The 14,835-nt window shown below is 37.8% G+C and overlaps 1 protein-coding gene across 1 annotated transcript in view; it reads right to left on the bottom strand.

Annotated features, from left to right (window-relative positions):
- LOC138373245 (uncharacterized) overlaps positions 1-13,795 on the bottom strand; it is a 43,992-nt gene extending 30,197 nt beyond the window's left edge. Inside the window, exon 1 of the mRNA XM_069339285.1 lies at positions 13,681-13,795. Coding sequence (XP_069195386.1) covers positions 13,681-13,795 — 115 coding nt within the window. The remainder of the gene's footprint in view (positions 1-13,680) is intronic.
- Positions 13,796-14,835: the final 1,040 nt, after the last annotated feature.

The following is a 14,835-nucleotide window of genomic DNA, read 5'->3' as shown; positions in this document are numbered from 1 at the left end:
CCAACTTTTGCGTCATTCAAAAACAATACTAAAAAGTACCTAATTTCATCTTCATAGTTTTTACCTTTTGCTTTAAAATTGCACTGTATCTATTGCTACCCAATCTCCCAATCTTTATGTACCCAATCCGAACATCTTTACCATTGTGATCATTGCTGTCTTCTTATATGTGCTGTTAATCTGCTGTATGGTGTCTATTAATCTTGTTTAAATTACCAATCAAGCTGTTAATGTAATCAATCAGAGCTTTGATATACCAATGTGCTTTAATATACTTACTAATCTCTCTCATTTCATTTTTTTTCTTGCAATGTATTTGTTATCATTTTATTAATCCTGCTAGAATTTACCTACTTAAAATTATCTGTTAGATTAAGGACCTGCCCGAAACGCTGCGCATACTAGTGGCTTACCTTGAGGTTACCTTGAGGTGCTTCCGGGGCTTAGCGTCCCCGCGGCCCGGTCGTCGACCAGGCCTCCTGGTTGCCGGACTGATCAACCAGGCTGTTGGACGCGGCTGCTCGCAGCCTGACGTATGAGTCACAGCTTGGTTGATCAGGTATCCTTTGGAGGTGCTTATCCAGTTCTCTCTTGAACACTGTGAGGGGTCGGCCAGTTATGCCTCTTATGTGTAGTGGAAGCGTGTTGAACAGTCTCGGACCTCTGATGTTGATAGAGTTCTCTCTCAGAGTACCAGTTGCACCTCTGTTTTTCAACGGGGGTATTCTGCACATCCTGCCATGTCTTCTGGTCTCATGTGATGTTATTTCTGTGTGCAGGTTTGGGACCAGCCCCTCTAATATTTTCCACGTGTAAATTATTATGTACCTCTCCCGCCTGCGCTCAAGGGAGTACAGTTTTATGCTCTTTAGTCGGCCCCAATAGTTTAAATGTTTTATTGAATGGATTCTAGCAGTAAAGGATCTCTGCATGCTCTCCAGGTCAGCAATTTCTCTAGCTTTGAAAGGTGCTGTCATTGTGCAGCAGTACTCTACTCTAGAGAGCACAAGCGTTTTGAAAAATATCATCATCGGTATAGCATCTCTAGTGTGAAAAGTTCTTGTTATCCAACCTGTCATTTTTCTTGCAGTTGTGACAGCTACTTTATTGTGTTCTTTAAAGGTAAGGTCTTCCGACATGAGTACACCCAGATCCTTTACATTGCCTTTTCGTTCTATGTTATGATTTGCCTGAGTTTTGTACGTGGTTTCCGTTTTTATATTTTCATTTTTTCCATAGCGCATGAGCTGGAACTTATTTTCGTTAAACACCATATTATTTTCTGTAGCCCATAGAAAGACCTGATCTACATCTGACTGGAGGTTCGCCGTGTCCTCTATGTTGCCTACTCTCATGAAGATCCTAGTGTCATCTGCAAAGGATGATACAGTGCTATAGGTTGTGTTCTTGTCTATGTCCGAAATGAGGATGAGAAAAAGTACTGGAGCAAGCACAGTACCCTGGGGGACTGAGCTCTTCACGGTTGATGGGCTGGATTTTATTTTGTTGACCATTACACATTGGGTTCTGTTGGTCAGGAAATTGTAGATCCATCTGCCTATTTTTCCGGTAATTCCTTTTGAACGCATTTTATCTGCAATAACACCATGGTCACATTTATCAAAAGCTTTTGCGAAATCTGTGTAAATTACATCCGCGTTATGTTTGTCTTCCATAGCATCCAATGCCATATCATAGTGGTCCAGCAACTGCGACAGGCAAGAGCGCCCTATTCTGAAACCATGTTGTCCGGGGTTATAGAGTTGCTGTGATTCCATGTATTTTGTGATCTTACTTCTTAGCACTCTCTCAAAATTTTTTATGATGTGCGATGTTAGCGCTATCGGTCTGTAATTTTTTGCCTCTGCCTTATTTCCTCCTTTATGAAGTGGTGCTATCTCTGCTGTTTTTAGTATATCAGGAATAACGCCAGTATCTAGGCTTTGTCTCCACAGAATGTGAAGGGCCTGCGATAGTGGTTTTTTACAGTTCTTTATGAATATGGAGTTCCAAGAATCCGGGCCTTGTGCAGAGTGCATAGGCATGCTGTTTATGGCTTCTTCAAAATTCAGTGAGGATAGGGTGACGTCTGATATATGATTTGATGTTGGTATCGTATCCATGAAAAATTCATTTGGGTTATCAATCTTTAGTGTGTTTAATGGCTCGCTGAAGACAGAGTCGTACTGCGTCCTCAGTAGCTCGCTCATTTCTTTGTTGTCATCGGTGAAAGTCCCATCTCCCTTTCGCAGGGGCCCGATACTAGATGTGGTTTTTGATCTTGATTTTGCATAGGAGAAAAAATATTTCGAATTTCTTTCTATTTCACTGATGGCCTTTTGCTCTCTTTGCCTCTCCTGGGTTTTGTGTGATTCTTGTAGCTTCCGTTCAATTGTTTCTATTTCTCTAGCTAACCTTCTTCGCCGTTCTTGAGATAGGGTGCGACTCTCAAGTTGTTCCGCGATTCGTTTTCTTCGCCTATATAGGGAACGACGTTCCCGTTCCAATCTGCATCTCTTCCTCTTTTTTCTTAGAGGTATGCGGTTTGAACATATTTCTAGTGCTACTGAGCTTATTTTTTCCAGGCACTGGTTCAGGTTTGCATTTTCTAGCTGTTCTTCCCAGTTTATTTCTGTGAAGTCCTGGTTTATTTGCTCCCAGTTTATCTGTTTATTATTGAAGTTGAATTTGCTGAAATCTCCTCCACCGGGAATCTGGACTGGTTTTGAAGGTCTACTCCCCATGGTTGTCATAACTTCAATTAAGTTGTGATCTGAGTAACAGGTATTTGTAATCATTATGTTCCTGATCAATTCATCATTATTAGTGAAAATGAGGTCCAGCGTGTTCTCCTTCCTAGTTGGTTCTACTATTTGCTGGTTTAAGGCAAACCTGTCGCACATCCGTAGCAGGTCATTTGCATGTGCCTGTTCATTTAGGCTACTTCCTGGTATTCTTTCTGATATTACTGTGTTAGCCAGGTGTTTCCATTTCAGGTGCCGTAGGTTGAAGTCCCCAAGCAGGATGATGTTCGGAGCTGGATTTGTGAGGTTTTCCAAGCAGTGTTCTATTTTCATTAGTTGGTCTTTAAACTGCTGAGGGTTTGCCTCCGGTGACTTATATACAAGGACAATAACTACATTTAAAATCTCTATTTTGATTATCAGCACTTCCATCATATCATTTGAGGTGTTTAGCAGCTCAGTACAGATGAGTGTGTCTTTGATGTAGAGGCTGACCCCACCCTGAAGCCGGTGTTTCCTATCACATCTGAAAAGATTGTTCTCTGAGATCCATATTTCACCATCATGGTAGTCCTTTGTGTGGGTTTCTGTTAGGGCTGCAAACACTGCATTTGCCTCATGAAGGAGACCATCTATAAATTGAACTTTGTTGGTTTTGCGTGTTTTTATACCCTGGATGTTGGCAAATATAAATGATGTTATCGTGTTAGTGGAAGTGCTGGAAGCCTTACTTGGTGTTAATATCTGAGGCTCTGGTAAGGAGGCCACTGTGTTTGCGTCCAGGGTGTGTCGTTTTGGAAGTGATTCGTCCAGTTTTGGTAGTAGGACGGGTGTTGTCTGGTGTAGTACCTGTGTGCTTGTTGGTAATTTGAATTCCAGTCTTGTGGGTATCTCCGTTCCCCTCTGTAATCCTGTAGTGGTTCCATCTGACTGTTACTCTCTCTTATATTTACTACTCTGTTTCTGTCTTCCTCTAAAAAATTACCAGTAGTGTCATATTGATCTTCCCGTCTATAACGCTCTGTACCTCTCACATGGAATTCCGGACACTGAAGATTGTAGCATTTTTTGTCCCTAATTGAAAATTGACATAATTTAGGGTGGAAGTATCTACACCCTGTTCCAAAACGGCATGTACCCCTCTCCAACATGTTCCTGCATTTTCGAGGATGCAGAAAATGGCATTTTGCTCCTAATTTTCCATATTTGCATATTCCTTTAGCGTAGAATTTGCAAATGTGTTCCGGTTTTGCGTTTTTCAAGGTATTTATATATGTGACTGTCTTGTCTACCTCTTTATTGGAGCCATCTCCGGTTTTCGTCCTAATTCCTTCATCTATGCACTCTGTTTCACTGTTGCTCTCATCGTTTATATTATCTGGCTCTGCAATATTGCTGTTATTTCGTACCACAATAGTCTCCTCCTCCACACTACTGCTGCGGTTCTCCAAACTATCTGTTCCTGAGTTTTGGTCGTTATCTAATGTTGACTTTTCCCAGTCCGCATATATCACTGGTAGCCTGTCTGTGAATGATAATCTCTGTGACTCGGGAATGTTTTTCTTCAGCTTAGTTATGTTCTCTAACATGAATCTGTCATCTTTACAAACCCAGTAAATTCCTTGCCTTTTTATGCATCCTGGAGCTAATTCTGTACAGCCCAGGTGAAATCTTATGTTACAGATGCAGCACGTTACGCCTGCATTACGTCTTCCCAGTACTCCCGAACACTCGCCACACCTCTCCATTGTCTGGTGTATTGTGTTGTATTTGAGAGTCACTGTATGGATCACTTGTTGATGTCAGTCCTTTTAACTCTTTATAAAATTATATGTATATATATTTATATGTTTAATATTTATATTATATGTGTACCGTATATTAGTAATATTATTGTTACGGACCCGAGCCCAGCGTCCGAGCACGGAGCAGTGACGACCGCGCCATCTGTGGGTCAGCTCCCGAAACCCCCTCCAAATGGACGGCGCCATCTAGTGAGGACAGGAAATACCAGCCACGAGGGCTGGTTTCCCATCCTGATCAGCTCATAACACAGCCGCTGCTGACCTCTGGTGAGGTGGAGCTTAGACAGCAACGCCATCTATGGAGTGGATAGGTGGGCGTTTGTGTCTAAGCCTGTAAGTGAGGTGCCCTAGAGTGTCCCTATTACTGATGACGTGTCTGATTACAGAGTCGACCTGGGACTGCTGTAATGGAAGTTGGATCAGTCTACCCAAGGCAACCGAAGAATCTCCACGTGTTTGCTGCAGCAGCTGTGAGTCACCCCCCGGATGAACACTGTGGTGTTGGCCTGCCTGTGACGTGGCAGTTGAGGAATTGTCGTACCTGGGACTGACTGGTGGAGAAGACTAACCACTGGGGTGTTGTGGTGAGGAGAGTGATCTGTGTTATCACACGAGGCTCCTGCCTAGGGCTCGCAGCCCTAGTATCGGTAGTGGAGTGGCCTACGCAGCATTGCTGATTGGAACCTGCCAGCTACAGGCTGGATTTGTGGTTGACGGCCTCCACGACGGTGCCCCCAGTGGAAATGTGATTTGGCTGGCCTGTGGCCAGGGTAGACTCAAGAGAATCGAAGGATTCATCGTGAGGCCACAAGAGGACCAAGAGCTTAGCATCGTTGAGCACCGTGAACGTCCAGAGTCTTCAGAGGAAGACTACGTTGTACATAATTAGTGTTTATACCTCCCCCGTGTGATAATCAATATATTATTTATGGTGATGGTGATAATTATATTATTAAGTTTTTTGCCTTTGTCTCCCTTCCCCTTTAATTTACTTGCATTACGGAGCACACCCCTTGAAAGCCACTACTAGCTTGGGGCCGGATACCCAAACTCTACTTACATCAGAGAAAGAACCCGGTTGCGACCCAATAGGGCCGTAACAATTATGTATGTTATTTTGTTCAAACTTTACGGCAGGTACTTAGCGTAGGGTAGCGAAGCTGGTCCCCGGTGAATACAGGTGACCTCTTGTTGTCCCAGGGTGATGTCACCAGTTTCCAGTTACCCGATTTATAACCACTGATGTCGCCTCTTGCCACTATTCTATATTTCTAGTATTCTATATTTATAATATTCTATGCACGATTTTCCTTCACTTCCAACATATATGTTGTTGTGATACCCGTTCTACATCACTGTTCCACGATTCACCGTTCATTATTTTTTTTTCCTAATACACGCATGTACACAAAGCCTCGTTCACTGGCTCACACGTGTCTCCCTTTTATTCTCTATTTAGCACAAAGTTCTATTGTTAATGACTATTTACAATTTTCCAGCGGGTCACTATGCACTTTGTTATGTCTGTAATCAGAAATCCATGGCAGTAGTCTTAAGAACCCCGGTTAATGACACGATTTTAATGGAGCGCGCACGGTACGTCTTCCCCCTCCCTCGACGACTTGTAAAGCCATGTACCATGGCTTTACAAGATTGTAAATACTATGCTATGTATTCTCACAAACCCAATGTACCTTCTTGTATATAAATAAATAAATAAATAAATAAATAAATAAATAAATAAATAAATATTAAGTCACTACACATCCTCTCATGTGTATTTTTTATATATAAAACGCTGAACTGTAATGTCAATCCGGACCTTAATAGCTTCCTAGAAGGTTGTAGCAGATCCCATGAGCACCACACCAGAAACAAATACCTATTTGATATTCCAAGAGTACGACTTAGTCAAATTAGAAATGCTTTACAAATCAAGGGACCTCAAATGTGGAATGACCTTCCCAATTATGTTAAAGACTTGTAGCGAGTAGATTATCCCAATAATCGAAGTTAGATAGCTGCTCCCGCAAGTCAGACCTTATCACTGCTGCAGTCGCTAGAAAATCCAATGTTTATGTGAACGAATGTCTTACCAGATTCAGACAAAATCTCTTATTTAAACTACGTGGAATTTGCAAAAGATCCACTGCTATTAAACATTGTTTTGTGCGCGATGGTAAAATAATAGCTAGGAAGACTGACTCTGGAAAAACTTATGTCATAACCACTGAAGCACACCTCACTTCTTTCCTGGATGACTGTGGGATATCAGCTGATTAACCAGAACATTATTTGTAGTCTCACATACAACCAAAGTGTACTTAAGCTCTGCCTTTCCTTTCCAAAGGTGTTTATTTTTATTTTTATTTTATTTTTTTGTTTGTCATCTTTGCCTGTTTTATACTCTTAATTATTTGTTCTTAGTTAATCCCCTTGTCACTAAACCTAGGGCTTTTTATTACCCTGTTACTTAAAGTAACTTGGTATTTGTTTCTTATAATCATTTATTGGAATTAATTAACAGTATAATTGTTTATATAAGCATCTACCTCAGTATCTTAGTAAAATCTTCCACATGAATATACTCTCACCCTGTTTATTTTTACACTTAGATTTATATTAGAGTAAATTTCAAGATTTAATTAGATTTACATGTCATTTTTTTTTCTTTTCTTTTTTTTCTCTCGGAATTATCTATTTGAGCTCACTGTTTTCTTAGGTTCATACCAATTATAGGATTTTAATTAACCATTACTAAGCTAATTATCTTCAAGATCATTTTTTTATGATTATTATTTTTCTTATTATTTTTTATTTTACATTTATATTGTCAGTCTCTACTGATTTTTTGTTTTTTATTTTATGTAACTTCTGTGTCCTCCCTGGCTATCTATTGGATCTTTATTTTACTTCTAAATTGTTACTATTTTATTGTATTTGCTTTTATTCTTGTGTTTTGCTTTATCGTGTATCTTGTATCGTGATCCTTCTGCATCTCTATGCACAATGATATTGATCCTGATCAAAATCTTCTGTCTCATATCTACACCAACCAGCACATTGATCATCATTATTGCAAGTATTTCACAGCACACCAGGCTAAAAACAAACTCCAAAATAGCACCTGTCTATCAGTCTACAACCAAAATGTTAGATCACTTGGTAAACATTTTGATGATTTAAATGCATTACTCACAGCACTAGGTACTAACCTATCGTTCATTATTTTAACAGAAACTTGGCTAAATAAAGACTATACCCAACTCTACAACTTAGCTGGTTATAAAGCCATTCATAACTGTAGGCCTAATAAAAAAAGTGGTGGCACAGCTATATATTACCGAGATACATTTATCTGCAACAGTGTTATTAGTGACAGAGATGACTACTGTGAATATACTTTTGCTCAGTTTACAATTAAATCCCTTAAATCCTCTTTGACTATTGGAGCCATCTATAGATTTCCTAATACTAACATAGCTTCTTTCTCAGACAACCTAAGGAATCTTATTATAAACAACAATCTCAACAAAAACCACATCATTCTGGGAGGAGACTTTAATATTGACCTGGGTCAACAAAATTGCTCTCAAGTTGACTATTTCCTTAACAGCATGAACTCCTGTATGCTAATCCCCACAATCACCAAACCTACCCGAGTCACTCAAACATCAGCCACCACCTTGGACCACATATGGACAAACATAACAGCTCCCCTTGTATCTGGTATAATCTACGACAGAACAACTGACCACTATCCTACCTTTCTCATAGCGAACATGGACATAACACCACCAAAAAGCAAGAAACTTTCATTTAGGCTACACAGTGAATCAGCTTTAGACAATCTTACAGAGGCACTTCACAATATTAACTGGGATTCTGAATTCAATAATACCCATGATATAAATTCATTAGCTAACCTCTTCCTCTCCAAAACTCTAAGCCTCTACAACCTTCATTGTCCCCTTCTTACCAAGCAAGTAACTGACAAAAGATTAAACAATCCATGGCTCACAAGTGGCATTCTCAACTCAATCAACAAGAAACATGAATATGAAAAGAAAGTTAGGATTGGCCTAGTTTCAAAGGAAGTAGCTAAAAGGTACTCATCAATGCTTACCAGTATCATAAGAAAGGCAAAACTTGCATATTATGTGAATAGATTCAATGAAGCAAAAGGCAACATGAAAAGCACTTGGAAAACTATCTCTAGTATCCTAGGAACTAAACAACACTCACATAACCAAATAAAACTCTACAAGGATGGGGATATACCGTCAACTGATTTAGAAATGGCAAATGAATTTAATAGTTTCTTTTCATCGGTTGGTGCCAATCTTGCCAGTAAAATCCCACAGACTCAGACGCATATTAACACATATCTCTCAGGCAGCTATCCAAACTCTCTTCTCCTGTCACCAATCAGGCCGTAGATGTTGTGTCCATCATACACTCTCTAAAATCCAAGGCAGGGAACACCAGTGAAATTCCGTCCATTGTGTACAAGAGAGCCTCCCATGCCCTTGCCCCACCCATAGCACTACTGTTCAACAAATCTATAGAGTGTCACACCTTCCCTGATATCCTCAAAAAAGCAAGAGTAACGCCAGTCCATAAAGGAGGCAATCCGGCGGACATAAACAATTATAGACCAATATCAAATCTACCCATTCTATCAAAAATATTTGAAAAAATTATTTACAAACAGCTTTATTCCTACCTCGTAAAATTCGACATACTCAGCCCCTGCCAGTTTGGCTTCCGGTCCCAAAAGAGCACCAACGATGCAATCATTAGTCTCCTTGACGTTATCTACTCAGCCCTTGACAAAAATGAGTTTCCGATTGGACTCTTCATTGACCTAAGAAAAGCCTTTGATACTGTTAATCACAACTACCTCTTACTTAAGGTGGCATATCGATGTAAAATTAAAAGTGGTTCAATTTGCTTATAATTTTTTTTATGAAATGGTTATAGAAAGGGCTGCAGCTGGTCCAAGTTTCATCATCACACCCTAAACAGAAAAGGAGAAAAAAAATAAACAACAAATTATGCAACGAATTTTGAAATAGTTTCAGGGAACACATGTGTCAACTAAAATCATTTCTATAACACTCAGATATTAAATTAAGCACATAATAAAGGATTCTAGTGATCAGTTTTATCAAAAAAATGTTTAGTGCAATAATATAATTTTTCAAAGTTACCCTACTAAAAAAAATATGCAATATATGATATTTATAAATTTTTATAAAATCAACAAATAAACTTTGGACTAAAATGTCTACTAGAGTATGTAGAACCACAAACGCTACATATAAGGTGTAATTTGCATGTAAATTGATTAATAAATGAAAGCTCTGAAGTAATTTGAAGGTGTAAATTACTTTCCAGAGTAAAATAAAGATCCAAGTTCGGCCACCTGTAGCTGAGCTTGACTTTGATAGATTTCGTTCATAATTGGCACCCTTGCAGATAGGCATCCATTGAGCAAGGTGTGCAAGTTTCATGCAAATCCCCTTGATAACAAACGAGAAAAAAAATTGGCCAAAAAAAAAAAGAAAAAAAAGAAAAAGAAAACAAACAAAAAATTAAATATAAATATATTGAACATACATATTACAATTATTACAAGAGTTTGTGCTTCTACAGCACATAGTAGACATTTTAGTTGACACATGTGTTCCCTGAGATTATTTGAGAATGTTGAACATTCGTTGCATAATACGTTGTGTATTTTTTTCTCCTTTTCTGTTTAGGGTGTGATGGTGAAACTTGGACCAGTTGCAGCCCTTTCTATAACCATTTCATAAAAAAATTTATAAGCAAATTGAACAATTTTAATTTATAACGATATTTTTTGATATGCCCCCTTAAACTCCAGCATTATGGAATCCGAGGCCTTGCCCTTGACTACATCCGATCCTATCTTAGTGACAGACACCAATATGTAACCATCAATGATACAACTTCTTCCACTCTACCAATAACCGTTGGAGTGCCACAGGGCAGCTTCTTGGGACCTCTTCTATTTCTTATATATATAAACGATTTGCCTAATGTCTCTAATATTCTCAAACCTATATTGTTTGCTGAAGATACTACCCTTATCTATTCAAACCTCAACCCACATACACTAAATAATGTTGTGAATAATGAATTAAGAAAAGTCCACTTATGGATGTCAACGAACAAACTAACATTAAACATCGAAAAGACTTACTACATCTTATTTGGAAGCAAATTATCAAATGCAATTCAGCTACAGATAGACAACATTAACATCAGTAATAAAAATGATGGCAAGTTTCTTGGCCTATTCCTAGACAAGAGACTCAACTTCAGCACCCACATTCATCACATAACTAAGAAAGTCTCTAAGACAGTTGGTATACTCTCCAAAATCAGATATTATGTTCCTAACTCTGCTCTCCTCTCACTATATTATGCACTAATCTACCCCTTTCTTAATTATGGTATCTGTGCATCGGGGTCTACCACTGCAAACCACCTTAAGCCCATCATCACACAGCAAAAATCTGCTATCAGAATAATAACTAACTCTGCTTTCAGACAACACTCAGCTCCCTTGTTTAAATCCCTAAACTTGCTAAATATTAATTCCCTCCACACATTCTCTTGTGTCAACTACATTTACAAAACCCTGTTCATAAATGCAAACCATGCTCTGAAACTCTCCCTGGACAGATGTAATAGGACCCATTATCACCACACCAGAAATAAATATCTCTTTGATATCCCCAGGGTCAAACTTAATCTGTGTAAACACTCTATGCAAATTAAGGGACCTAGTCTATGGAACTCACTCCCTAGTGAATTGAAAAACTGTAAAACTTTTGCCTTATTTAAAAGCAAAACCAAAAAGTACCTAACTTCATCTTCTTAGTTTTCTACACTGAGCTTTAAATTTGCTCTGTACCTAGTGTTACCCAATCTCCTAATTTTTATGTAATATCAAACAACCTTATCATTGTGTTCATTGCTGTCTTCTTTTATGTGCTAGCCATATGCTGTATTGTGACTACCAATTTTTGTCAACTACCATTCAAGCTGTCATTGCAATCAATCTTAGCTACCTATGTGCTTTAATATACTGTACCTACAATTTTCTCTCATCTTTTTTTTTTCATTTCATGTAACTGTTATCATTTTTTTGTCTATAAATTTTGCAAGTATTTTACCTCCTTAAAATGTTCTTAGATTAAGGACCTGCCCGAAACGCTGCGCGTGGTAGTGGCTTTACAAGACTGTAATTACCATATGTGTATCCTCACATTCCTTATGTACATTCTTGTATATGCATAAATAAATAAAATAAAAAAGATAAAAACGAAGCACTACCTAATAAATTCCCTGTAACCTACCTTACCCCTCTGTTGTCAACCCATGTATGTTTTTTGTTTTTTTCAAAACAACGCTGTTTGAATGTAATTTTCTGTAAATATTTGTAATTGTATTTGTGCTGCTTTTACAGCCATGTTCCCCCCTCTTTTACCTCTATTTTTATTTGTTCTCAACACATTTTATTCTTTTTACCCATTTGTATTAAGCTTTAGTCATTAATGTTTTTCCTGCCCGAAACGCTTTGCGTAATAGTGGCTTTAGGAATTGTATGTACTAGCTCTATCTATTAATCCAACAAACTTTGTAAAATCTCTTTATGTATGTACCTTACCTAAATAAACAATTATTTATTTATTTATTTATAAGCTACGGGATGTTTTTCTGGCTGGAGATATATCTTGGTTTTCATTGCGAATTTTTGCTAAAGAAGTTGGTCTAAAGGAAGAGGTTATTGACAATATGTTTAATGAACACAACGTGTTTATTTATACTGCACATGCCCTACAGTATTGAGACTCTCGTGAATGGCTAACTTCAAATGTTAGTGATAACGTCCAAGCTTTAGTGACTCAGCGGGTTCACCAGGAGAATTGTCTCAATATTTACAATGAGTTTGAAAATATAATTGTTCAACATAAAAAGGATTTGTGGTTGCAGGAATATTTATCAACGCACAGAGAAATTGTGCTCCCCATGACAAGGCCACAAATCCTAATAGAGGCTTCTGGACAAGGAGTTCAGGTAACAAATGATACTTTTGAAGAAGTGTATAAGAAATACCGACCAGATGTAGGGCTGTTGGGTAATGCTTGTCAATGTCGAGATTGTCCTTTTTACCTGATACCCAGTAAAAGGTATAATCAACACTTACATGTAGCACGTCATTATTCTTCAAATTATCTTCATTATTTGCACTCGGCAGCCTATTTTTGCAGGCATGAAGACATACCAGCTGCTATCTTGTACCAAGAGTCTATTAGTAAGTCTCGATTAGATAATGCTTTCATTGAGGACCTTACATTTTTACAAAATATATATCGAGAAATGGCCCCCCACTGATGATTAATTATTTAATAATTCATCCAGGGCCACCCGATGTGGGTGGGCCAACTCAATTGTTATTATTGCTGTGGCCACCCAAGTGCCACATGCCGTGACCACCCCTGTTGATTTTCCCCTACCTAAGCTTTATTAATTAAACTTGGCTCGTGCCATATTTAAGGTTAGTAGTAGTATCTATCATTCATGCCCTATTGTACTCACTACACAATTTTATGATATTAAATTGGGTGGTACTTTTTTTTTATAATATAATTATTGTATTTATGTATGTAGTTGGAAAAATATATTTATTGGAATGGTTGATTTCCTTCATTTTCCCAGAGCCTCTTCACACAAACTTTATAGCATATTAACATAAACAAGGTTAAATCTGTCACACACACTTACACAAACAAACAAACATTAAGGCATTCAAATAAACAATGTTTATTTATTATAAAACTTTAATAATAGTGGAAAAGGCAATCGCACTTCCCTCTCTCCCTATATTCTATTTTCTAGTTCACTCTCTTGTTGGTTGGTGGAAACTTCTGGTAGATAACAACATTCTTCTGTGCTAACATCTTATGCTCGTTCTTGAGGTAAAACAACTCTTTCTTTTTCTTCCCCCCTTATATATTCTATTTTCTAGTTCACTCTCTTGTTGGTTGGTGGAAACTTCTGGTAGATAACAACATTCTTCTGTGTTAACATCTTACGCTCGTTCTTGAAGTAAAACAACTCTTTCTTTTTCTTCTTCAAGAGTGTTTCCATTTTTTTCAAGGTTTTATTCAACTCAGCTTGTCTCTGCCTAGGGTTAATCTGGGAAAGCATCTTCGTACAACTTTTTCTTGGAAGGGCAGCAAAGTGTGTGTGGTGGGCTGGCTGGATGGCCGTCCGTTAGTGAATGTAGTGAGAGTGGCCACGGATATTTATATATGTGGCTCAGCTAACACAGTGCTTCCGGCAACCAGCTATTAGTCAGAACCGGGACTTTTATGTGGTACTTATTACTATCTAGCTTATCTAGCCAATTCACAAACACAACAAAAACAACATATGTCCCATACAGCCCTGCCCTTTCGATAACCTACACTGAATACACTGAATAATAATTACCAAGGCAAAATTTAAAAAAATAAAAATATGCACACTTTTATTTAGTGAAAATTACAGTGGAATTAATATGGAATGAAACATGTCAACCCTTTGTGACCATTGAAAAAATCCTTATTCTTGCATCTTTCGTATTGTTAAGCTAAACAATGTCCCAGGTTCTTTCCTAACTCATGCATTTGAAAATAATTTAGAGTTGTATTGTCTTCTTAGCATTAGAGGATTTAGAACACCATTTTATTAAAAAAAAAAGCTTTAGATGCCATCCAATGAATTTCCTGTTCTACCCCCCTAAATATTAACTTATGTTTTTTTTTTTTTTTTTTTTTTTAAGTTGAAATCAAGCTGTTTGGAAATACAAAACAAATCTCTCTCTCTCTCTCTCTTTTCTTTAATTAGTATATTATACAATATATATTTTGTAATTTTGGGCAGCTATAATATAACAAAATCAAGTTAACAGATTCTCTATCACAAAGCCTGAGAAATGTTTCAGGATTGTTGTTATGGTAGTTTACGTATATTATGTGTTTCTTCATACCCTAAAAAGATCAGAAAATTTGCTATGATATATGAATCTTGATGATTCACCCTTGTTTGCTTCATTATGTGTTTGTTAAAATTCCTAACCTCCCATTGAATCCAGTTATATTTATTTTTAACAGGAGAGTTTAGAATTGTTACGCCTACATCCATTCCATTTACGTTTCTCCTACATTGCCAATGTATTTTCTCGGGCCAAACCATACTGAGCAACA

This window comes from Procambarus clarkii, chromosome 41 (genome assembly GCF_040958095.1).
Source record: "Procambarus clarkii isolate CNS0578487 chromosome 41, FALCON_Pclarkii_2.0, whole genome shotgun sequence".
In the NCBI taxonomy this organism is placed as follows: domain Eukaryota; kingdom Metazoa; phylum Arthropoda; class Malacostraca; order Decapoda; family Cambaridae; genus Procambarus; species Procambarus clarkii.
Note: the sequence above shows the minus strand (reverse complement) of the source record. Positions and strands in the feature narration are given on the sequence as shown.